Here is a 26,006-nt window from a genome sequence, read left to right on the forward strand (position 1 = left end):
ATTACGCTGAGTCAGCAGTTTTTTACGTACACAACTTTTGCGAAAAACCTGCAGGTTCGGAGAGATTTCTACGGATTGCCCCATTAAGAAATAATTTGATACTTATAATTGTGGTACGTTATCTTCATATGTTTCAATGTTGAACTGATATTATCATAATCTATATATAGAATGTTCTCTTTTATTCCATGAGAAATTTGATCTTGTCTGCGGGGTATGTCGTAAACTAACTCACTACTCCTGCGACAACACACAAAGCTCCGCCAGCCGGTGAGACCATTGCATCGGCTAACTTCCGGCGGGTCATTCGCTTGAAAATAAGGAAGTGAATAAAGTAGTGTTGGAGTTATTTACGGCTTCATAAGTTCAGATCGGGCAAGCCGCGCGGCCGGTCTAGCCTGAACTTGGTGATAATTAACTGATAATATGAAATATGATAGTGATATCCCAAAGCAATAAGTGACAAGTCGCACCCCATTTTCCTGGATGAGATTGAGTCAATGAGCGAGTGATGTTAATTAGACCTAACGTTGGGTCTATGTTAATGAATAGTCTAATTTAGATCTACTTATTATTTTATTTAGGTCTAAGTTAGAACTTAGAGTAGTTAGATGGATTCGGGCTAACTCACCCTGGGACAACTCGGCCCTGTTGTGAATACCGGGCCGAGTTGTTCCGGCATGATTGAATTTGTTATGAATTTGTTTGGGGTACCGTTGGGGTTTGGGTTCAGCATTATGGTTGGGCCTATACAAAAGGCTATAGATCTAGATCTAGATCTAGTATAGACTAGGGTGTGCTGGGACAAGTCTGCCCCGGCCCGTATTTGCAGCGGGCCGAGTTGTCAGTGTAGATCAGACTAGGCTAGGTACGTGAACAAACAATAGAATTAATTGAATCTCCTTAAAAATAGTAGACTACCATTTCAAAAAGCATGAAAAATACATCTAAAATAGTACCAAAATCATTGCCCTAGACTCTAGGTCCACAAATAGCGAAATAACAATAGTTTAATGTTATAAAAAACACAAATTTTCATTTCTTGGTCCCCCGCTTAACCAGACAAGTCAATGGAGGTTGATGTGACAACTTGTGACCTTTTTTAAAAGCAGCAAGATGTGCAGCTGGTGGCTGTAATACACGAGGCCAGCGTAAAAAACAACAACAAGCGCATGGATAGTAAAAAAATTATCCTTAGGTCTAGCCCTAGGCTACCAAGTGTGTGACGTATGAAGCAAGCACGGACCAGCATTTTGTAATTTAAAATTAAATTGCATGTTAGATTGTTGGCTCATACATGTAGTCATCATGATGACAATGAGATGAGATTAGATTTGTGCTCCCATATTAAATTTTTAAGAATGTTTTTTAGATGATTTCGGGTGAATTTTCTCAGAGTTCCGTTGTAGTCATGCAGTGACTGTGCCTGTGTGTTTCATTGAAAACAATACATGGGGGCTCGTTGCAAATTAGCCCCTGAAATGTCCAAAAGAGCCCCCGAAAGTCATAAGAGAGCCCCCAAAAATTTGCATAGAGTTCAATGCAAACAAAATAAAAAGTGTTATTTTCATGCAAGCAAGCTTGAAAATTAACCCCAAAAAAATTTCAGTATTTTTTCCCTGGTGTGTTTAGAAGTCTTGGTGCTGTAACTTTGAAAATTGTGTACGAATGTAGGTTATGCTAATTACTTTTTTGAATCCCCACAAATTTCTGCAAAGCCCTAAAATCTTCAGTTGCTTAAATTTGGGGGTCTAGAATGACCAGAGTCCAGAGATAACACAGCGCTAATATTGTTGTTAATTGGTATTCTGAACATCATTTTATCCCTGTGTTATCTCTTGAAGGACCGCCTCTATCTTATCTTTGACCACTGTTGACACGCCCATTTGTATGAACCCTACCAATCAAAATCTGTTTTATATAAGCATGATAAGTAGGTCAACCAATAGGAATACTTTATGCCATATCTGAAGATGCGTCTAGCGCATACTAATCTTGGGCATAATTAGTTATTTGAGCACTTATTACGCGCATCATCGTTATGCGCTGTGGCATGTGGATCATAAAGACAAATCACGCTTTCACTATATTGGTTGCGATGAGAGCATTAAAATCGTCATTTCCTAGCATGTAATTTCTTGGAAAGTTCTCATCTGTGATTTTTCTGGTCAACACACAATCTTTTTCTAACTCGTCTATTGGCACGAAGTTGGTTCTGGGCAAGAAATATTGCCGCTATTATATCACCACGAAAGATACAACAACCCCCTACCTGTTGTAAATATTGTTGTAAAAACCATGTAAGATAAGATAAGATAAAAGATACAACAACTTTCAGAATACCAATTATCTCTACATATTATCTCTGGTGCGCATATGCAAATGAGGATTAAACGCCACTTTATTAATAATACGCACAATTACAAGCGCACCAAACTATGAGCGCAGGCGCGGCCAATGAGATGAGAGAAAAGATACAACAAAAGATAACACAAAAGTTACAACAATGTTCAGAATACCAACTTTATCTTATCTCCAAAGATGCAACAATATTAGAGATAACACAGGGTTCAGAATACCGCCCCTGTTCTATAACTTTTAAAACAAATTGCAAAAAATCCATGTTGTGTCAGTTCTGATCATTGTGCAGCATGGAATTTCTAGGAATCTTGCCAATTTGTGTGAATTGCTAAATCCCACCCACCTACCTACATGTACCTACATGTAAATTCTAACGATAAAAATAACATTTACATCAGTCATAGATACTGCTCTGTCCAGTTAATGATTTAGCAATTCTATTGATCACCTTTCTTATTTTGTTATAGTCGTATCACTAAGATGAGCTTATTGGACCAATCAAAAATACAATGACTCACTTTTGATATCCTTATTTTGTCACCAAATTTAGAAAATGCTTATTCATGAAAGCATCTTCCTTGTTAGAGACAGATTGTGGATATTGTTTAATTTATAAGCTCGTGGAATGGAAGATTAAAATGAGTGGTTCTGCACTTGTGAGCATTTTGCAATAATATATGTGTGGATAGATTTCACCAAGTTTAGGAATTGCCTTTCTCTACAACAATGTATCACCAGTCTAAGAGCGACTCTGTTCATAGAACAAGTAAGTGACTTATATTGTAATATTAGAACTGTCGAAAATCATATGTTTTTTTCAAGATGCATGTTAAAAATTGGTTGAAAAGATGGTGTGGGAATGTATAGTGAAAATCTGGAAATGTTATTAAATTCCTATGAAATTTCACCCAGAGTTTGTTACGGTACTATCTATCATTTTTTTCCCTCGGGCTTTTCATAAACAAAATTCATCTTCTTGTTCTTGAAGTACTGTGCACATTAATTTTGTCCTTGTTAAACTTTCATCAAGATTCTTCCGACTTCCAGGATTTCATTTATTCTAAACCAAATAGATAAACAGTACAACATTCTTTCATGATCACATGAAATTCTCAAACATAGTCACTACCAAAATTAATCAATTTAAATCATTTTTAAAGGATATATACAATGTACATGTAGTTTCATTTAATTCGTTTTGATTTCCATTTTCCAGTATACATTATACACTGTATAATGTGCTTTGATTAGATTTGGTCAGCATCATTATTTCTCTTTAGTCGCTTCTCTTCAGTCTGAAAATCATCGCGTTAGTCATATAGTTTAGTATTGGTGCCAATATATTTCAGAATCTTTGCATGCTTGAGAATCAATCTGAACCAGTCCAGCTTATAGATTTTGCAAAGGAGCGCCCTCATACAAGCAACTTGTGTTAAAACTTGATTTAAATTTTCATCAAATATTTTTGCTTGTGACTCCACAGTGTACATTGTACCCTAATGTCATATAGCCATCATATAATGTGGACTCATTGAACTTGTTTGGTAAGAAAGTATGATTATAAGTTGTTAAGTGTTCAGTAAACATACCTTGTTCATCATTAGTCTGAAGAGGGCATGCAAATCATTGTGAATTCTTTTAAAGTATCAACACCAAAGATGTTACTACCTCGCATCATGCAACATTTGTAATATGTGCATAGATGATGTTATAAACAAGAATAAATCAAGTCTGAACATGTCATACGGTAGTAATAAAATAAAAGAGTTTGATATATTTTGTGTCAATACATTTCAATATCACTTATTATCCATTCAGCTTAATCAGCATTTTTGTCACTATTTTTACGAGGGGTCAACTTGGTTGCATTTATAGGTACCGGTATGTGATGCCTAGAAATCACATAATTAACATTAAAGTAATGAAGAGCATGCTTACAAGCATGCAGCTAGCCCTCTCTAGACCAAGAACATACAGGATACTTACAGGATAGTACAAGTCTACACCAATGTATGTCCTGTTTCTGTTATTGCCAAGTACCTATAGCATACTGGTAGGGGGATTCTGTATTGAAGATCAAGGGCTTCAAGTAGCTGCGGCACATTGGCGCTCATTCCGCTCAAAATGTTAGTCTGGACCGCCGCATCCCCATCTCTCTAGTATCAATATTTTTTAACATGGGCTCGTGCGTACGACTCTAAAATATCTGAACCGCCTTCTATCCATGGGTTCATGCAACCAGAACTCAGCGCATAGCTGTGTAACTACACATAGGTACTTGTTTTCAAGTCTGAACCTCATAAAGAAACCTTGTGTAACAAAACGTAGAGCAAAACTCATGTTGGGCATCTTTTCAAATGAAAACTTGATAAAGAATCAGGGCCCGCTTTAGTCTGATCGTCTTATCATATAAAAATCATATAAGTGGGTGGGGTTTATGGTGAACTGAACACGCATTGCAGATTTGGCCAGCTGACGTGTTATACGAGTAAAAAAAAGATTTGATATGTCTCTCTTTGGGTGTCTGTGTTTTTCCTTGAGTACATTTAACCCGATCACTACTTTAGAAAAATTAACCTAAGGTACTTTCAGTGGCTGTGTAAAGGAATTCTGGAATGTGCGAACATTACACATATTACAACTACATACTGATGTCTATGGCACATACAAAAGGGCATTGAAATTACCCTTCGGATGATTTATCAAAATTATTTGCGATCGTGTTATTTATATATAAACATGTATAAAGGAAAACAATAAATCAACCAATTTGATTTGGTAAATTTACTTTTTTTAAACATTTTTAAAAGTGCATAATATTTAGTTATTTACCGTACTATAGGCCTACTTATTAAGGACCCTGCTACAGGTAAACAATAATCTTGCTCTAAGACTCTAAGTGCATTTTTGTCATTTTGGATTAGTTTTACTGTCTTCCTGTAGTTCAATTCCAGAGCTATAAATATAATGTCCAGTCAGCAAAAATGAGACTGCCAAATTTATTCCAGTGAGTCACGTGTAGATGCTAACAAAAATAGACTAATCGATTATTGTGGCAAGGTTGAAGTTTTGTATTGATGGCTCACTTCCCGAATTTTGCTGAGAATGTATGTACAAGGGTTATACATGTACATTAAACTATGTACACAAACAAATGTTGTACAGTTGTATTTATTATTGTAGGTCTCGGCTCTGTAACAAAGGTTTGCAATTGATCACAAAATGGCAATGGCCAATCAAGGCTATCAAGGTCATTGTTGCATGCTCATATTGTTCAAAATGCTGACCGTTAACCAATCAGAATTGGTGGTTAAAATTTGCAATTGATTGCGAATTGTAAGATTTGTGGTAGGTACGGGGCCCTGCATTAAACTGTGCTATTTTCGCGTGATGAAAGAAATGGAGAGTTGATATCCCAAACCTGTCGGGTCGTATTATACATGCAGGATATCCTCTCCTAGCCCGATGTCTTCCTGTGAGATCACAGCGCTACCGGTCTGACTTGAATTCTCGGCTATTTTCAAACTCTGTCGTTGGAACCGAAAGAGAGAAAGAGAGAGGGAGGAGAGTGCGGAAGCCCCAAGTATACACAAAGTTGTACAGGACGTGAATTTCCTGTACGTGAAACTGCTGGATCTCCCCCTAATAAGGGAAACTCTGAATTCTGAATAGCATTGTATTTGTTGACAATTGATTCACCTCGGCTTCTCTCTTTCTCTCTCTCTCTTGCATTCTCACTCTCTCTGGCAACACTTCCGAACTCTGTGTAGTATAGACTTGTGATAACATGGTATCAAAACTTTCAGGAAGGACATCACTTTTCCCTTGATGTCATTCATTCAGAAACTTAATCTCAATTTAGAATTTGACATCACTGTGTTTTCCTCCGTGTCATTTCAAATAACCAAAAGAAAACCCTTATAAAGACCAAGAATATCAAATATGGGGAGTTAATATCACCGCTGACTAGAATTGGGCGAGAACGATTTTTAGTGCATGTCTTCCAAAATGATTCTCACAGAAACAGCACATGTTTTGCCAATGGGGACTTGTAAGTAATGCGATTTTCACAAAGCCTTTGAATTTGCTTGAAGTTATTTTGGGCCGGAAGTACCAAGTTGTATCGCAATTACAATTTGGTTATATACATGTAGTCATTGTTGGTAATATTTAGATCCTATTGCCAAGTTGTAATGTTAAATGTCTGCATTCAGATACGATGCAAAGAATGTCTTATTTTCTTTGTATTGACAAATTTCAATTTACAATTCATCCTCGTGTATTCTGATATTGTAAAGCGATCCAGTTTGTTTGGAACATGTTTATTTTTCTACAAAGTTGTGCTAATCAAATTGTGAACTCATCCATTGTTCTGTCACAATTCCACCTTTGTTTATTTAGTCTTTTGTATATTTGGCAAGCCTTGAAAAGAAGTTTTTAGGAAATCATTAAACCATGTACATACAGTAAAGCACTTGTAGAATGTCAGTTGTAACCAGATCAACAGGTCTTTTTTAATGTACCCATATCGTGCATGTCTCTACAAACATGCTTACATTAATAAACCTCATTGCTACACAAGCCATGTCCCTGCAGTAGCACATGAGCACCCCTATGATAGACGCAAATAGTCCACTCAGCAATTTTTCTCTTCCCCTTCAACGAGCAACCGTCGATCGGTCTAGGACAAGCTTGTTGACATAATCCCTTAAATCAAATATCCCTGTGACTGTCGCTCGTAGTAGTACGCATCGTGCCTGCCTTACTCACTCACTTACTCGCAAGTAGTAACTCTTCCTCTCATACTCCCTCCCCCTTATCCATGCTCTCTCAATAACAGACTGGCAGCCACCCCAGCCACAGCAGGCTCAACAGCAGTTCACGCCAACCCATTTCGGGCAGAGCAGTCTTGCAGGACCGGCCGACTTCTCTCACTTCTGTAATTTTGCTGACCAGGCGCAATCCGTCCAGGGTCAGAGCTTCGGTGACCATCAGAGCTTGGCCTTCCAGCCGCATCACACGCAGACCTTCCAGCAGCAGGTATCGCAGAGGACCTTCTTTAGTCCAGGTCATCTAGCGGACCGTACAATCTTCCCACCTGAAGCAGCCATGGTGCGTAAGGCCGGACCTACCAACATGAAGGTAATTAGAAGTGGCGTCTGACTGTAGTCATTGGTCATCCGCAAGTTCAGGCGTTTAACAATTAGGATATTTAGCTGGGATGTCTGAGAAGTGGAATGGTTCAAAACCTTAGAATGCCTAAATATCTTTTGGTTCATGTCACAGCAAGGTATTTTATGCCTTTGGCAGATACCAAATCTTTGTGTTGTTTCAAAAAGGGACCTTATCTATTTTCTGATGCAAAAGGCATTTTATTATATTAAAACAAACAAAAGAAACGTCATAAGATCAAACAAGAAAAGATGCTAAATCAAAATCTCTTCATTTGTTGTACTTTGCCAACATTTTTTTAGGCTCAATTTTTTAGCAATATTTTATAGCATTGCTCAATCAATTGTCAAAAAGGAGTACTGTTTATTACTTTATTGTGTTTCTCTTTCCAAGAATGGTTCACAAAACAACTGTTATTGTACAAATACATGTACATTTATACACCTAATCTACATGTTAGTGTCTTGTTGGATGTTGATCTCTATCATGTTAAGATTAAAACAAAGTTAACAAACCAAACAAACAATTGTGGTACACCATGTACTTGACCAAAATCCATATCCACTGAGTGTTAAAGGCCTGAACATTTTGTGGGTGATATTTTGAATGAGTGCATCTTCATGAGAAAAAAAAAGCAAGTGAAAGAAAAAATGCACATTACTGAACATTTTTTTGAAATTTATCTTGATGAATCTATACACATTTCTGTAAAATTGTATTCTTCCAGACTTCAGGTTTTGATAGCCAGTTATCAAACTTCCTGAAAGTATCAAGTATTCCAGCTCCAACAACCAACACTGTTGATGAGTGTGATTTATTTATATTTCCCCCCTTAAGATCACTTTCAGATTGTACATTATCAATGAAACCAAGAAAACATCAAGTATCAAACAAAGGGTTGGATCCTTCATCTTGTTTTTACTTTCATTCAGTCAACCTGAAAGTGAATTTTAAATGAAGGTGAGGAAAGAGAAGTTATCATTATACAGCTTGTGCAGATAACAGAACCGTCTTTGAAAGTTACAGATGAAATGGGTGATGTGACTGAATATGGTCTGTTTGGAGCCATAAAGGCATTGTCCACTGTAGTATTCTTTAACACAGAGTCAATGCCCTTGTGGCTCCAAGCCGATGATATTTTCTCAACTACACGACTATTGGGAAGCTTGCTAAATAAATCACACTTGATACATAAAGACAAACGCTGGTAATTCTATAGTTTCTGCCTAAACTAGTTCAAACTTCCAGAACATCCTAAAAATGCTCTAAAATGATTTTAAAAGATACTAAAATAATCAACAATACCTTCTTGGTGCAGAATGACTAGTCATGGTCAAACTCTATTCTAACCGTGTGTATGATCAATGAATATTGCGATATTGTACAAATGAGCTTCAGAGTTGACCTTGGGCTAGTTATTCTACATCAAGAAGGTATTGTTGATCATTTTAGTATCATTTTAGGCATTTTTAGGATGTTCTGGAAATTAGAATTAGTTTGGGCAGAAACTGTAGAATTACCAAACCTTTGGTTGTTGGAGCTCTATCATAGGACTCATTGCATGCACTTTGAAGTAACATATAAGTATTATCAAACTTTTTCAGAAAGGCACGTAGTAGCTATAGTATGCGAAAACAGGTAAGTGGGGGTAATAGTAAAAGTATGAGCAAAAAGTTGAACTATTTTGAACATGCAAATGATTCCCATTTGAATGTTTGGACCTCTGTGCCATTTCTTGAATTTTCAGCTGTTTACTCTTTCGTAATCATGTGCTCATATTCGCTGTGTTTGAATTTATACTGCAAGTAGAATCTCTTAAATCATAAATTTCATACATCTTCCCTGATATTTAGAATTTATATTTATAGCATAATGTCTCATTGTGTATCGTTCAAAAAGAAGAAAAAATCCTATGATGCAGATCTGAAAGAGAGTACATTACATCATCGAGAATAAAGAAAACAGACACATTTCATTGTAAGATCTCGATCCAGAGGTATACATGATCATGTTTTGTTAATTGTTTCATTGAGTCATACATGATAATCAAATCTGGTAATTCAATTACTATCAACAAACATGGTAAAGGGCTGTGTAATGTTCATCATCAATGTGCAACACATACAAAGTGGAAGCATAACATTAGACATCAACGTTCCTGTAATTTCCAACTGCTTTCAAATATTTCTACTCAATATTACATTTTTCCATATTTTTATACCATCAAAGATGTTTAATCAGTTTGCGAAATGGTTCTCTTTTCCATCTTCCAGTGTGTGCCTTTTCAAAACTGTAATTTATTGTGTTTACCCACAAAGTATTCTCCATTTCCATCAATGCATTTATCAATTGTTGCACATCCTATATTTCCATGCTTTACTACAACTCAAACTTAAAGCCCGTCTGTACAAGTTTGGCCAGGGGGGATTAGAGCTACCTGCAAGGTCACTGACAGGTGGTTATCTCGTCAAATCAGCTCTCAATTAACATAAGAAATAGAGGATCATGGGGGACGAACAGGCACCGATTAGGTATTGTTTGCTAAATAGAGGGCGCAAGTAGCTATGAGTAGTGCAGTGGGGCTTTAAGCCTCCCCTACATTCTACAATGACCACATGTATTCGTGAGTGTGGATTTCCTCCAAAACATGTCAAGTTTCAACCGCATGGAGGGTAGCCTCCGTCTTGCATTCCTTGCTCAGCGATGTGTTTCCCTGAATATCCTGGGCCCGTTAAGATGTCCTGATTGCCTTGACATGCGGGAAATCAGACAAATTGGTAGGCATCCCTCTCTGGCCTGTGGGGTATCTTCCCTGCCAACACTGCCTCAAGCCATATATTTGTTGGTGGGCTTCATTTGATGATCATCAATGAGGGGGAATGCCACATCTTTTCGCAATGAAGAGATGGAGGTAGACAAGACAAAGAAGTGCAGAAAACTTTTTAGTCTTGAAATATTTGTGCAGTACCGTAATATACCATTTGGGGGCCAAAAATTTGTTTAAACTGAAAATCGCTATTAGAATGCAAAAGGCAGATTTGTTCAAAAAGAGGGAGAGCCATAAACATAATATTCTGATGATTCTTTGTCCTGGGCATGCCTTGGTGCTGCTACATGTACATGTACGTGTGTGCACAACTTTTATAAATTTAGGAGAATGCAAAATGTCTAATATCATTATGGGCTTGCTGCAGTACTTTGTTAGGTCTGCTGTCTTTGTGAACGTCAACACTTTGAATTTTTTGATTTTCCAAAAATATTACCACATATTATACTTTTAATGAGGGCTCCATTTATATTTTTATACTTAATTCATTGCAGGCTTGCGCCCTTTGTAAATGTACATGTCTGTATCTAATCTGTCATTACTTCAAAGGCACTCACTTAAATGCGAAGGATTTTGTTTCTCAAGAGATTTGACTTTCCACCCGATAGTGCCACAATCTGTAGTTAACTCAATTAGTTTTATTGATATCCATTTAATAAGTTTCATAATGCATATTGAGTCATGGGTGATACAATCTTTAAGAATGAAATCGATTAGGACCAGAGTGAATTCCCAGTTGATACTTCTTGCCGTTAACAAGTAGGTCTACAGAGAAATCATTTCTTTTGTCACTTTTCTATGAGCCTCGAAAGACGAAAACAACAGCATTCTATTTATAAATTTATCACAATTTCACTGAAATTTCAGGGAATGAAATTCTCAGCCTCCTATTTAGGCTTTCTTTCATTCTCTTGCTTGTTTCTTGACGCGGTTGCAGGTGTCTGCGGAAAGGGAGAATAAAAGCGCGTCTCGGACCTGTCAGTTCCGTTTAGAGTGTGGAAATATCCCATCAGGGCTGCAGGGTGGGAAAAGAAAAATGAACCTTTTTTGATCCGTTTGCTTGACTCGCGCCAGGCGGAGTTTTTCCTGCTCTTGTTAGCGCAGAGGAAAAATGTGGCGATGATTCAGAGTTGAGCGAACAGGAATCATTGATAGCAATCTTGAAAGTGTTCTGATCGAGAAAAATTATGTTTTTCTGCGCTTGTTAGAAATGTAGGAAGGAAGATGAAATTATACAATTTAGATGCAAGCTTGCAATATGGTGCTGATGTGTATAATACACCACACATGTTCATATGTATCGGTTTGTAAAGTCTGATCTTGGGCCTCTTCAATCTCTATTAAGCCTCCCTTTTCTGCCCTTTGATAGCCTACTTTATTGCGAAAGGAATATATGCTTCTTGTTTCTTCTCCTCTTTCCAGAAATAATGCAACATTACTATCAGAGATAATTTTGTTGATAACCTAAAGTTACTATCTTTTTAAAAAGGCAAGGAAAAATTAACACATGGTCTCATGACATTGATCTACATTTACCACACTCAACCCAGGTGATGTAAATGGGTACCTGGCAGGAATTAATTCTTTGGATTGCTAGAGCGCCGCAATGGCAGCACAGCTAAAGCCGGGGTAATAATCTCCAAGTTTGGAAGCGCTTAGTGATTCTAATAAGCGCTATATAAAAACTGAGTATTATTATTTTTATTATCATCTGACCAATCATATTGCTCACAATCCTCTACCCATTTTGGTTGCAAGACAGGAGTTTTTTCCTTCTGTTTATAACCCCCCCCCCCCCCTCCAAAAAAAAGGTGTAAATGCCCTTTAGGCTTTGGGTAGATTATATGATTGTGCTTTGGTTTGATGACTTTCATGCAAATCTGCACGTATTCCACAAAGTCAATAATATCCTGACCCACATCGCATTCTTCAGTAGTGCATGTATTGTATGACCCACAGCCAGAATCAATATCAAATAAATGAACATTATTGAATTCATGTCAATACAGACACATTGTCAGAAAATCCTCTTTGAAAAAAAAAAAAAATCATTTTCCAAACAAGTGTAAATAACACTGAACATACAATGTAGGAGCAAACATTCACAAGTACCCTTCTCTCTGTATTAGTTTACAGAATTGATTAGTTTTATCTCAGAAACACATGGAGACATCTCTGTGTTTGGATAGAATGGAAATATTGTTCAAATGGTCATGCTCATGGGAGCCTTTATGCATTTATGCACGTAAGCATTTTTTAACCATGGGGCCCATCAAGAAGAGATTGGTATAGTCAGGTCAGAGAGATAAGGAATTATGAAGATGAATTATTACAGAGGTCAGCAGTTGACTTTGAGAAAGTTTGTCAAATATTAACTTTTCTAAAAGTATAACATACATTGTAGTTGGGTCAAAAGTGAGGTAGAAATTAGGGATAATAAATATTTATAATCATAGGTCGGTTTCCTTAGTTTTAGATTTAAGGCAGAAAAAGTAATTTGAAACGTTTTGAAAGGAGAACAAATCGATGGATTCTATCATCTGCTTGCTGCTAAAAGGCTCCCACAGACAACATGTTCATTTCTGGAAATAAGATAAATGTATTTATTATTAATTAACAAGTATTTGTTTGAAAACTTTGTCAGTGTCAGATGGAACTTTTCCCATCATTCACAAGCAGCAGCACACTTTTAATGCATTAAAAAAATGTGATTGCGGTGAACTTTACCAAGACTTCTTCCCCATATTCCAAATCGAACGATTGCCTGAAGTATTAGTATTTGGGAAAAAGTTTTATTTGCTTCAGCTTGAGGTAGCGATAGCATGCATGTGGTCTTCCAATGATACATTACAAAGTCATACAACATCTCATAGGTTAATGAACTATGCTGAGAAAGTTTGCCTATTTCATTTCCATTTGATTATCAGTATGCTGGTTAAGCATTAATTAGCAACCATTTCTTACCACAGCAGAGTCCTTCTGCGCTCTTGTTTTTTGACACGCCTTTTGAAAAATAGGAAGGAGGAGGCCCTTTTTTTTTCTATTTTTATAATCAGGCTATTTTTGAAGATGACTGCCACCTTTTTTTAATTTTAATTTAATTTTTTAATCAGAATAGATCCATTTGAGCAGTGTTTTTCATGTTTTTTTTCTTTAAAAAAAAAAAGATCATTTTTTTTCCAAAAAAATAGGAGGTGGCCCCCAAAAAGGAAGCGGGCGGGGACGCTAAACATGTTTATTTTTTGTAATGGCCTAATGCGACCCAATTTGTAATTCTTCATCTTGTAATCATGAGAGAAGAAGCATGAAGGTCATTTACATAATATACATGGCAGACTAGACTTAGACCGACTGCCTCGTGGCCATTTTGTAATTTACAGAGGAGAGGATTGAAACAGAAGACAAAAAGAGTCATAGACATGCACACTCATATTTTTATTCAAAAATTCAATGTCCTGTATCATATGATTTTGGACAATTTCATCATTTCTAGTCCTAAATCGAATGATTACATGAAGCCAGCTTTGGGAATAAAATTTGTTTGCATCAGCTTGAGATAGCGATATCATATACGTGTGGTCTTAACATGATAAAAAGTCATACGACATCTCAGACGTCAATGAACTATGTTGAGAAAGTTTGCACAAATAGATTGTCGGGCGTACATGCATTCATGAACATGTATCTCAATGAGATATTAAAGGTAATACAAAGTTTTGGTATGGGGTCATGAATTTGGTTTAAATGAACATATTGGAAGCATATGCGAGCCTACTATATTGAGTGATCGTTGTCGCGGTTGAAATCGAGTCTAAAGTTATGAAATTATGAATATTAAACTATTTATGTTGTATAGCTCCCTCTCAAGGTCAATATATTAACTAAACCCTGAAAAATGTATCTTGACCAAAATCGACAGATTAGCTATTCCCGTTTGGTAATTATATATCACAACTATATATTCTGAAATTGTCAGGGTCGCAGCTACCATTGTACGGCCGTAGGCACTATTTGAAATTTATCAAAATTTACCGGGAGCACCGGTAAATTTTTATATTCAATTTTTCTCGAAAGCAGAAGAGTTTTAGGGGCTAATATTTTTGGTGCTTATAATTCATCGACAGGGGCATCCAATTATATAAAAATTGTAAAGAATCACTATCCACCCAATTTTCATAATTTCCCAAAACTTTGTATTACCTTTAAGAAAGATTGTATAGTGGGCATCATGGGCATCTTGTTTTTGTATGACACTCACATACATGTACATATATTTAACAAATCTTTGTACTTCAACACATGATTTTGGATAATTTCACCATTACCTAATTTCTAATGCTGTAGAAACTACTTTAGAAAATGAACTTGGGCAATAGTTCTAGTTCTAGTCTTGGACATGACTTGTATGAAATGTGATTATTCAGCAAAATGTAGTCTACCTGGTAGTACCTGTACACCCATGTGGTGTTTATTTGCTTTCAGTATGTAAATATCTTTACGGTAATAATTGATAAAAACAAGAAATTGCATCATTATCTTACGTCCTTGCCAGTGACTTTCTGCTTTTTATTGACAAAGTAAGCTGGGAAGGGCAATAAATTTCCAAGTACAACCGCCCCATCCAAGAGCCACGTGTGAAGCATGTTATGGCCAGCGTCTGTGTTTGCACAACCTTGCATTTTGCCGGATCAGCCGATTTGAGCGAGACTTGGGATAGGGCTATAGTTTGTTGGACTTTGTTCCTTACGACTTGAAGAATAGTCCATCATAAACTGGATTAAAACTTAACTCCAAATGTATCTAGAGCAAAAAACCTGCAGAAATTAATGAAAACAAAAGCATGTACTCGTGATGCAATCAATTCGAGTCTTTCTGTAGTCTGTAGTTCATGAGAATTGAGGCAGAAAAATAATGTGTAGAATCACAATATTTTCTTATGTACCAACAAATTTAATTAAAAAAGAATATTAAACTATTCCGAGATGAAGGATGGAAAATTAATGGAATAAAGATAAAAAGTAAAGCATCATTTATCTTTGATGGGCAAATGGAATTTAAATTAAAATTTTTATGAAGTTGTATTCATTGTTTTTTTAGATATTGAAAATAAAATTGGTGGGAGAATTCAAAAATCTTCCTTTTTCCTCAAACTTAAGATGAGTATAAAATTAGATTCATAATGTAAAAAGGGGGCTAGGGGATTTTAAAATTGTACCCCCATTCTATTCTTTAAGAGGATTGTATATTATGAGTGTCAAAGATTTCAGGACATCAAAGTTTTTAGTTTTTCCCTTTTCTCTTTTCTATAAAAGAAGATTGCTTATGATTGGGAGAGGAGATTAGGGTATTGAAAGGGGGCATTTTTTATTCATGAAGTTTACATTTGAGTGTAAAAGAATAAAGAAATTAAAAGTTTGTCAACCTATTATTCGTTTTGAGTAAAGTTTAATGACCAGTGTGAAAGGGGTAAGATAGTAGAAGGTACTAATACAGGTTCAAGTTCCCTTACCCCCCTAGGAGGATTTGAGTCATTTACCAATGTTATGTGACAAATCTAGGCATCGCCGAGAACTTCCTTCCGGCCCAGGCAGGAAAATTTCTCCTCTCTACCGTGTTGTGAGAGAAAGAGAGAGAGAGAAAAAGAGAGAGAGAGAGAGAGAGAGAGAGAGGGGGGATCTGTTCACATCTAGGCATTTGTGTAGTCTTAAAGCACAGACTTTGTTGATGTCATTGTATTTAAACCTCCTCTCATTTGGGTCACCTCCATAGGGATCTTCGTTATATGTACTGTGTCTATGGACATAATTTGCCAACAATTGGGCCATTGAGGGATTGTATTTGAAGTTCCGTGCAAACAACAAAGATAATGTAAGTAGTTAGAATAATTTGGTATGATTTCATAGCCTAGATTCCAGGGGGGTGTTTCACAAAGATCCTAAGTTGAACTTATCTCTAAGTTGGACTTAACATTTATGGAAAACCATTAGCATCTATGAAAGTATTTTGTAAAAGTATGTTTAAAAGGCATAGAATGTTTATTCAAATCATTCATATTTTCTATTATCAAGGATATTTCATGTTCTCGATTTGGAATTTATAAAAAGTCTAAAATACTTGAATTTTAGCTTTTGAATATATTTAATTTTAAGGCTACAAATGGCTCTCCATAATTTTTAAGTCCAACTTAGAGTTAAGTTCAACTTAGGATCTTTGTGAAACACCCCCCTGGCCTAGTTGTTGGTGGGGTGAGTGGGGAGTGTGGAGGGGGATTTTCTTATTTCATGTCGATATAAAAATGCCCGCATAATATCCTTAGCCTGATAAGTATTGTTATGTTGTGTATCCAATTTTAGTCTACCGGTACTATTTTGTGAAAATCAGAACCATAAAACCCCCTCCATATTTCTATATTCTAAATTAATAATAAAGACTTTCCGGTCATCTTAAAATATCCTCACATTCTTTTGTCTTTTACCCTTTAATTTCTTAAATATTTTAGGGATATATTTTGTTGTTACTGGCATATTTGCTTTTTATTTCACTCATATGGAGTTAAAATTTGTGAAATGCAAAGATTTAAAATTTCAGGTGTTTAACATAATTTACCAAATTTCTGCTGCATTTCATAAATAACATGAGTGTTCCTTATAACAGGCCAATATATTAGATTATCTCATTTCCATGTGTTTTTATGAGACACATTGTAGCACATGAAAAGCTCAGACTTTGGTGAAGTTGTCTGTCATCACTTTTGTTTCCAAGGAACTGCTAAATTAGTTTTGAAAAGTTCATGATGTACTAATAACAGTCCATGACGAACGAACCTTACAATGTTTAAAGGACAAAATGCCACTAGATCAAGGGTACTCAATTAAGCTCAATATTGCCTTGACATTTTGGATTTAATTCATAAGAATTTACATCAATTTGAGTTATAAAATGGGAATAATCTCAAGGAGGTCAGTTTAAGATTGTGAAATAGATGTGGATAAGAAATTATGTCTTGATATTAATATTGACATTTTTTTTCAATTCTATCACAAAATATGCAAGTATTGTTCATCATTCAGTAGGCTTTCGGAAAAATGCCCCAAACTGAAATTGAAGAAATATTCAGCCATGGCCATGTCAGCCAAGAATTTCAAATCTTGAAACAATACCGGTACTTGCCTTGTTATTACTAACAATAGTTCAAATCCTTTATTAGAGACTCAGAAAAAAAAGAGCTCACAAATCACTTTTTTACTTTGTCATTACTGGTAACAACAAATTACATGGCTCGTAAAGTATGCCTCAAGATAAGAATCAAATAGAATGGTAGAAACTAGAAAGATAATGTTTCCTTGAAATTGCTTTCTATTTGATGCATCAGCATAATAAAAACCAACAACTTCTCATGTTTTCTCCATAAAATTATAATTTTTATAAAGTGCCTTAATCCTTCCGAAAAAATCTCCATGGACTCTGTGTCAGTGGCAGTTAAAATCAGTCAATGGAACGACATCAGATTAAACGAGCTTTCTCTTTAGGAGGTGAGGAGGTTGTCATTGGATCATGAAATATCTCCTTTAACGCATTAATGTAGTCATTTCCCTTATGAATTAAAGTGCTGAAGAAGGGAAATTTATGAAGCGGGATGGAGATAGGATCTTGGTACATAACCTCGGGTCGTGTTTCTCCTCGTATGTGTCTAGAGCGTAGAAAGAGAGAGAAGGAGAGGGAGAGAGAGAGAGTGAGGGAGAGAGAGAGAGAGAGCGAGAGAGAGCATGAGTGATAATGAGAGGTAATTAGAAATATCAAGGGGAACACAAGGGGAGTGAAAAGAGGGAAAGTCACCCTGAAGTGACAGAGAAAAAGTACAGAATAGCGAGGTTTAACCATTGTATTGGCTTGTTGGAGTGCACATTGCACAATCGTATCCAGACCATATAGTCTGTTAACTTTTCTACTAGACGACAACACATGCACAGGGAAGTAATGACATAGAGGTATGAATTTAAAAGGCAACAGGGGAGACAAACGAAAGAGAGGGAGAGAGAGATATATATTTAGGAAAAAGCATCGATTAATTTAGCTGTTACGATCCATGGAAAAATCTCTGAGAAAATATTAACAACTAGAGAGTAGAGATAGTACTTCTAAGGATTTGTTGTTGTTCATGAACAAAACGAAACTGAGCTTGAAAGTATATTTTTGCTGTTAGAGAGTTGGCGGGGAGAGAGCAAGAAAACTTGAGAGACAGAGAAACAGAGGGAATGAGAGTGGAGGGGGGTATTGAAAGGAAGAAGAAACCACACAAGTGCCAGAATGCCAGGTCCTGAGTTGTTTCAAGGGATTAAGAGTCGATTGGTCCCCTGAGAGGGCCCCCCATCAGTCATTTCCCCTTCCCCCTGTTTAGGATCAGTGGCTAGGGAAGAGGGTATTTCCCCCTTTCCCCTGAGCATCACCACAAGCCCTCAGTACACATGTAAAGGGAAAGTCGACAGAAGCGCCCCCTGTATGTACAGGGTTGCACATACAGAAATCCTATTCATATTTGTATATTCATATTTTGATTTACATGTATATTTATATTTATATTCATATTAAAGTGGACTGGTCATGCTCAAAATTAACATACTTGGGGCATTTAAATATATACCTCTTTCTCTAAGGTATCCATTTTCTTCTTCTATCATATCATATCATTAATATGTTGTCGTTAAAAGTTATGTTGATTCCCGACTCCATTGAGAATTTCTAAAAAATAAAATGTTTTCAAAATCATCAATCATATTTCAACTGCTTGTACATTTATTTCGACTCACTTGCTAAACGTCAATGAGTCAATGTATCACCACAAGAATGTAAAAACAATTGCCTTTCAAGCTATAGTGATATGTGAACTTCATATAATGTACATGAAGTTTTTTTGACATCAAATCATTTAATCTTACATTTTTCGTTCTCATTATAAACATTGATCAATTTTTGCATATCTGCATCTGTACATGTATGTACATTAGCATTGCACATTTGTGAATTTTAAACTTACATTCTTGTAGTACCAACCAGTGTGCTTCTTCAAGCTCATTATACCCCCAAATTATTCTGACATTTCATTTCACCAAACACGGTACCGGTAGTGTTTCCATTTTTCCAAAATGTTATCAAATGTGTGTGTTTTTTTCATAAAATTTCACCTTCCAGCTGTAACTGAATATTTATTTGGGGGTTGTTTACTTTGAAATGTAGAAGTATGAATCGCATTCTTAAAAAAAAAATAATAATAATTTTGCATTCAAATACTTGACGTGCATGTAGTATTGTACAGGTGTATTCACAATTAAGGCTTGTTCAGATATGACGCGACAAAACCGCAGCAGTTTTTATGATGATGTACAGATGTATTTAAAAGTGTAAAACATTTTACATTTCTTATGACACAAAGCTCAGTAAATATCCTCAAGTCATTTGTTATGTGCAGTTGCCTGTTGCCATTGATTTACACGTAAAAAAGAACATATTCTGAGGCGGTTTAGCGCGCCATTCTGAACAAGCCTTTACCCTGTTGAAAGTACCTACTGGTACATGTACCATTCTGTTCACCTCGATGTGAAGAAGAGATTGAGAAGTTGTGACAACCTTTCTTTTTATGTTGATGTTCTTGTAGTTTTTCTGTTTGATTGTAAACAGTTCTTAACTGACTACATTAAAACAGTGATACAAGAGCAATGAGGAAAATATGTTAAGAAGGTATTACAATATGAGGCTATAGACGTACTCTTGAACGTAATTAATAATAACTTGAAAATCTTTGGGTTGTACCTATCGTATAATTTCCAGTGCAGACAGTCCTCCCGTAGCGTTTGTCCAACCCCGGGAATGGCTGCCTTTACCAAACCACTCGCAAGGACGAACGCAAACCGGCAGTACAAGTAAATCCAATGTAGAACAATCTCTTGTTAACTGATATGATGATTTGAAATGTGTACAGATGTTTTTATTCCTTTGATGTTTTTGTCGGTGCTGTTGTTATTGTTGGTGGTGTTGGTTTTAACTAAATTGTGAGTGTATTGAAACCTTTTAATGAAACATATTTTTCTTGGTGATTCAGAATGATAAAAAATGAAGGAGAGTGTATTCCTTACCAATTTATGTTGAGTATTTTAACAATTTATGCAGTACTGAAAAGGATTAAACTGTATACAGTTACCTCGGCATAGTAACTCCAATTTGCACAAGTCAATTTTTCCCTTAGTCAAATGAATTTTTGGACCAAACTACGCAAAATGTGTTATCTACACTTCCTAAGTCCAATTTGTGGCATAAGTTGGACCATAATTTGTGGTCTCAACAGATATATGCCAAGTTAATTGTAGTACACAGTGCAGAGTGGTTTTCTTCTGACTTTTTTGCAGAAGATTTAATCCAGATTAGAAATCTGATCAGATTTCTAACAGCTCCATCGAAGCAGTCGAAACTGCATTTCTGATACTTATATGTGATGATAAAAATTCTCTCCTGAATTTTATGACTTTAATAAAAAATTGTTGTTTCATCCAATCACCCTTCATTTTATGATGTTTATTCAATGTGTACTTGTCAATGACATAGTAAATGTTGCACGATACAAAGGCATGAGCTAAACCTACATAAAATCATTTTTCTGTTACGAAACTATAAATTGTTTGCTCTCCTAAGAAGGTAAACAAAGTAAATTGATATGAACTTTGTTGCCATTTCCAGGTTTGTGTTAACTATTCTCTAAAGCAGAGAAACCTGGCCCAAGCGATCATTCTTTAACTTGTATATTTCTTTGATACAGGTTATTGATTTGTAATAACTTGTGCTTCATTATTTTGGTAACATGTTTTTACCAATACCTGTTATCTCCTCTTCTCTTTAGATTTGTTTTCTTTTCTTTTTTTCTCTTCTCTTTTCTTCAACTCACTTCATCTTGTCAGGATCCATACACTCACAAAAGAAAAACTTGTGCTCACATCTCTTTTAAATGAAGCAATTCTTTTTTCTTTTTTCTATTTAGATGCGGCAGGAGATTCCTGTGCAGCCGCCCGAACAAGTGATCAATGATGACGAGTTGATGAGCTTCTCGGTTCGCGAGCTGAACCGTCGGCTTCGGGGCTTGCCTAAGGATCAAGTGGTACAGCTTAAGCAACGTCGTCGTACCCTAAAGAACAGGGGCTATGCAGCAAACTGTCGTGAGAAGCGAGTCACTCAGAAAGAATCTTTAGAAGTGGAACAAGATAGACTCAAGATGGAGGTATGTGATCTCAAAATCAAACCTGCTTCTATTGGTTTACATTGTGTAATTTAGCTATTAAAGAGAAGGTTGAGTTCTGGGAAGAGGTAAAAAAATAATTTGTGAGCGTTATCATTGTACTATGCAAGTGTGGAAGAACATCAGATAACAAATGTTCTCTGAAAAGCATGGCTCTTCAAAAGCCTTAATATTCAAAGTATGGCATGAAACCTCATAAAAATCAGGACAGATTTTTTCGCCACATGTTCATGTGGTCCCACATACATCTTTCTTTGTACAGTGCTTGTAACTTTACCAAGACTGGGCCAAATTTCTTTAATAAGTTTGATGATTCCAGAACCTTGCAGTACACACCAATACTTATTTGCTAGATGATCAACCTTTTCTGATCGATTCCACAACGTTTCTTTCACAATGCAATCGCATGACCAGAACTCAACTTTATCTTTAAATCTATTAGAAGTTCTTAGACCAAGTCTGTCTGGTCCAAGAACTAATGACACTATTGCTCCTTTGAAATCCATATCCTTTGCTTATATCAAATTCCTGACTTGAACAGGAACCAAACATTGTACCTATAACTAACCCTAACCTTAAACCCATTCATAACCCAAACCCTATATTTTCAACAAATAAATCTTGGAGCAATTGTTGCTTGCTAGAGCTCATGTTGGTTCTCCGTCTGTCTACCAAAGGCTAATGGGCTTGCTGCTCTAATTTTATGAATCTGTAACATATCAAGATTTAGTACCAGGCAGAAATATATTCAGTAAAATGGTCATGAACATTCTTATTGCAGTAAAAAAAAATGCTTTACAGCAATTTTAATTGTATACAATGATCCTGTGACGAGAGCTTTTGCACATTCCTATTGGATGTTTAGCCTACTGATAATAAAACATTAACACCAATCATCAAGATCTACTTTTGATCTATGAATCTTAAGCAGCATTTGCGATATGCCAGTACAAAATGAATGTAGATATTAATATTGTGTTCATCCTTTCTTCTGTTTCAGGTTGAAAAGCTGGCCGTTGAGAATGCCAGGCAGCGAGAAGCCCTTGACGACCTCCACAGGAAGTACAAATCCCTCCTCCATGTCACCGCCAAGAGTGGTCCCGAGAAGATCAAGGTATTGTCTGGACCGTTGACCCTCGCTGACCTTAACAAGGACAACACCATCCCTGGTCCAAGCCACCGACAACAAGATGGGCCTGTTGCAGGTGTTATGGTCAAGCAGGAGATCGTGGATCAGAGATTGGGGGATTAAAAGGAGATCATCCCAATCCATTTATGACTTTGTAAAGATCTAAGTTCAGAGATATGGACTCTATACAACTGCGATCCTTGTTTGGTATTTTTCATCCATGTACATGTAGACGTGGTAGATGAGTAGATCCAAGGCAGTAGATCCAAGATTGGAGATTAAGATTAACTCTAATCCTGATCCAGTCATGACTTGGCACAGCATGAAGGCAAATGTGGACCGTATACGATTTTGAGATCAAAGTGGATTGTATATGAAGTGAGTACAATTGGGTTCTAGCAGACATCAAAACAAAGACGGAGATCAGGATTAGCCTTCTAATCCTTATCCAACTATATTGTTGCTCATAGCAGAGATTTGGAGTCTCCGTTTTACTCACTTATATTCCTCTTTAATCCAACATGGTTGTATGTGGAAGAAGAGACATACAGCGCCCTATGAAAGATTGGGTACACCTCAAATCAGAACTGATTTTTCACTATCACCAACATTTTATTCATTACCAGTGTTGTGGCACTATAATTTGGTATCAAACTTAAGAGAGTAGTCATGGGCCTTCAAGTTGACGCCAGTTTGACAATTGTTAAATGTTTCGACATGGCACTAATATCCTTTGGCAAGATATTAACCTACATTTGCTAATCTCCATCCAGGTGTTAAAATGGGTACCCGGTAGGATGCGACCGTCATTGATGGTCAAACAGTTTTTGAGCGTCAAGTAATGCCTGGCTGGAATGCTCTCCTGGGAGTAGAGATTGTGCACACAATTTGTGCGGGCAAGCACTGAATCCAATGACCGGGGTAATAATATATCTGTAAAGTGCTTAGAGACGTCCGAGATGTATTAACTTTTAAGCACTATATAAAAGCTGAATATTATATTATACTGTCGGTGTATAGACTGGGATGATTTCACATGATATGATTAAAATAAAGATTTGTTTTATCCATTTTGATACATGTAAATTTTGCAAGTCAGTGACAATGCATGTACAGAGAGGAAGGAGATAATAATATTACAAATGTTACACTTTGTGATAAAACGATATGAAATGAGTGTTGATTAAGCTAAACCGTTAGGTTAACTGTTTGCAATTATTTTTGAGTACGGTATGTAATATGTGTATATTTCTGGTTCATCAGGCATTGAATGTCAAATAGTTTTCTAAATTGAAATAAATTCAATGATATTTCAGTATTTAGCATCATTTTCTTATTTCTTGCTTCATGTCAATTTCATAACATGATCAAATATGTGGTGTATTTGTTATGTACAGTAACTCCACAAAAGAAAAGATATTTTCTTGTGTTTAAAGGTAAAGACCAGTTATGGTCATGCGATTGCATTGTGAAAGAAACGTTGTGGAATCGATCAGAAAAGGTTGATCATCTAGCATCTAGCATCTGCAAGGTTCTGGAATCATCAAAATGATAAGAAATTTGGCCCATTCTTCGTAAAGTTACAAGCACTATACACAGAAAGATGTATATGGGACTACCCTATATCTCTCACAGACCATGAGAGAAACAAATTTACCAAATATATGAATTAGTAGGCGGTTTCCCGGCAAATTTGTTAACATCATGTTTCAGTCAAAACATGTTCTTTCACATGATTGGTAATGAGAGCTTCCATTTCATTTTTTGAAATTGGGGCGTTTCCAATACTGGTCTTTACCTTTAAGCCCTCTCATTGACTTAAAAGTGTATTTCAAACTTTTGGGAAAGTGCCTATTTTTTTGCTTGTTTTTGTACATTTTGGCAAAATATACTGGTACATTTTCTGTCTTGTAAACCATTTAGAAGTGTTGGAAACTCTTGGGAACTATTTTGGATAGAATTGTTAAATTCTCAATTTAAAGACGGATGCATGTGAGTGTTGACTGTGGAATGATTGGCGTGTGAATGAAATATGAGTATGTAACCCCCTCTTATTTTTCTTTTGTAAACTATTCTGAAATGAAAAACATCTGCAAGTATTTCATAGCATCATACATTACACTAATGTTATGTTTACTGGATGTTTGCAGTGATAAGATTTATATAAGTTATAGTTACTTTATTAAGTTTCATATATATTTATGCAGATTAATTTATTTCCTGATATTGTATGCTTGGATTTTGTCAAGTGTGGTTGTGGTTACTGTGTGACTGAGAATTTGTTTGTTACTATGTGAACAAAATGAGAAACTGATTCTCATTTTATCAATTTTTGTATTAGTTTTAGAATTAATTTATGTTGATATATTTATTTCTGTTTTGAGGGGGGGGGGGGGGGGGGGGTCCAGTAGAAAAAGTGAAAGCCAGTGCCTTTTCTGTGGATGGAAATCTGTTTCTCCATTCCTCCTCTCTTTTAAGGGAGGGGGAAGGAGTTTTGCTAAAACAAAAAAGAAAAATCATCAATACTTATTTTGGTGAAAACAAATGAAATTTTGTTTAGCTCAGATACAAGTAATCGATTGGCTCCTAGTAGACTTTTTTCATTCAACTTCAAATTGTTCTTGCATTTGATATTTGTGATATGATCACCATTAAATAGTCAGTTGCCTAAAGCCTGGTTTATAAAGGAGGATGCATGTAGTTGATGCTTGAAAAGTAAAATGATGATGATCTACGAGCAATTCATAGGGCCCTAACTTTGGCTGTTTTTACAAATTTTCATAATTTTTCTATGATTTTAACATTATTCTTATTTAAGACTTACATGTAGTAAGTTATTCTGACAGTTCATTCTTTAAAACTTTTTTTAATTAATATAGTATGTTACTGTGTGACCGATGTGATAGTGTATGGTGCAATGCGTAACAGTTTGTTGCAATATTGTGTGTGTAGTGTAGAGAGTACTGTAGTGGTGGTGGTGAGGGGGGAGGGGGAGTGGGGGAGGGGGAGAGGGAGGGGGAGGGAGGGGGGGAGGGGCAGTGTGGATGTGGACATGGTTTGTAGTGTTTGTATGAAAGCTGAATTGCTGAATGTCTCCATGTTTGAACTGGTATGTGTGGTGTATGTTTGTTTTTGTTCGTAAGTTTAAAGTTTTTAAGGATATGACTACATTGTAATTTATCATTAAGATAATGTTTTCACATTTAACTATTGAAAACAGTTAATTTATCAGAAAT

At 36.1% G+C, this 26,006-nt stretch overlaps 1 protein-coding gene across 1 annotated transcript; it reads left to right on the forward strand.

The window, feature by feature from the left end:
- On the forward strand, window positions 1-23,340 carry LOC115917936 (transcription factor MafK-like). The gene is made up of 4 exons (XM_030999378.1): window positions 1-113; window positions 7,202-7,503; window positions 21,387-21,623; window positions 22,642-23,340. The coding sequence occupies exons 2-4, from the start codon at window positions 7,471-7,473 to the stop codon at window positions 22,891-22,893; spliced, it is 522 nt and encodes a 173-aa protein (XP_030855238.1). The 5' UTR covers window positions 1-113; window positions 7,202-7,470; the 3' UTR covers window positions 22,894-23,340.
- The last annotated feature ends 2,666 nt before the right edge of the window (window positions 23,341-26,006 follow it).

The sequence above is a fragment of the Strongylocentrotus purpuratus genome, unplaced genomic scaffold, assembly GCF_000002235.5.
Source record: "Strongylocentrotus purpuratus isolate Spur 01 unplaced genomic scaffold, Spur_5.0 spur5_contig_861, whole genome shotgun sequence".
Classification (NCBI taxonomy): Eukaryota; Metazoa; Echinodermata; class Echinoidea; order Camarodonta; family Strongylocentrotidae; genus Strongylocentrotus; species Strongylocentrotus purpuratus.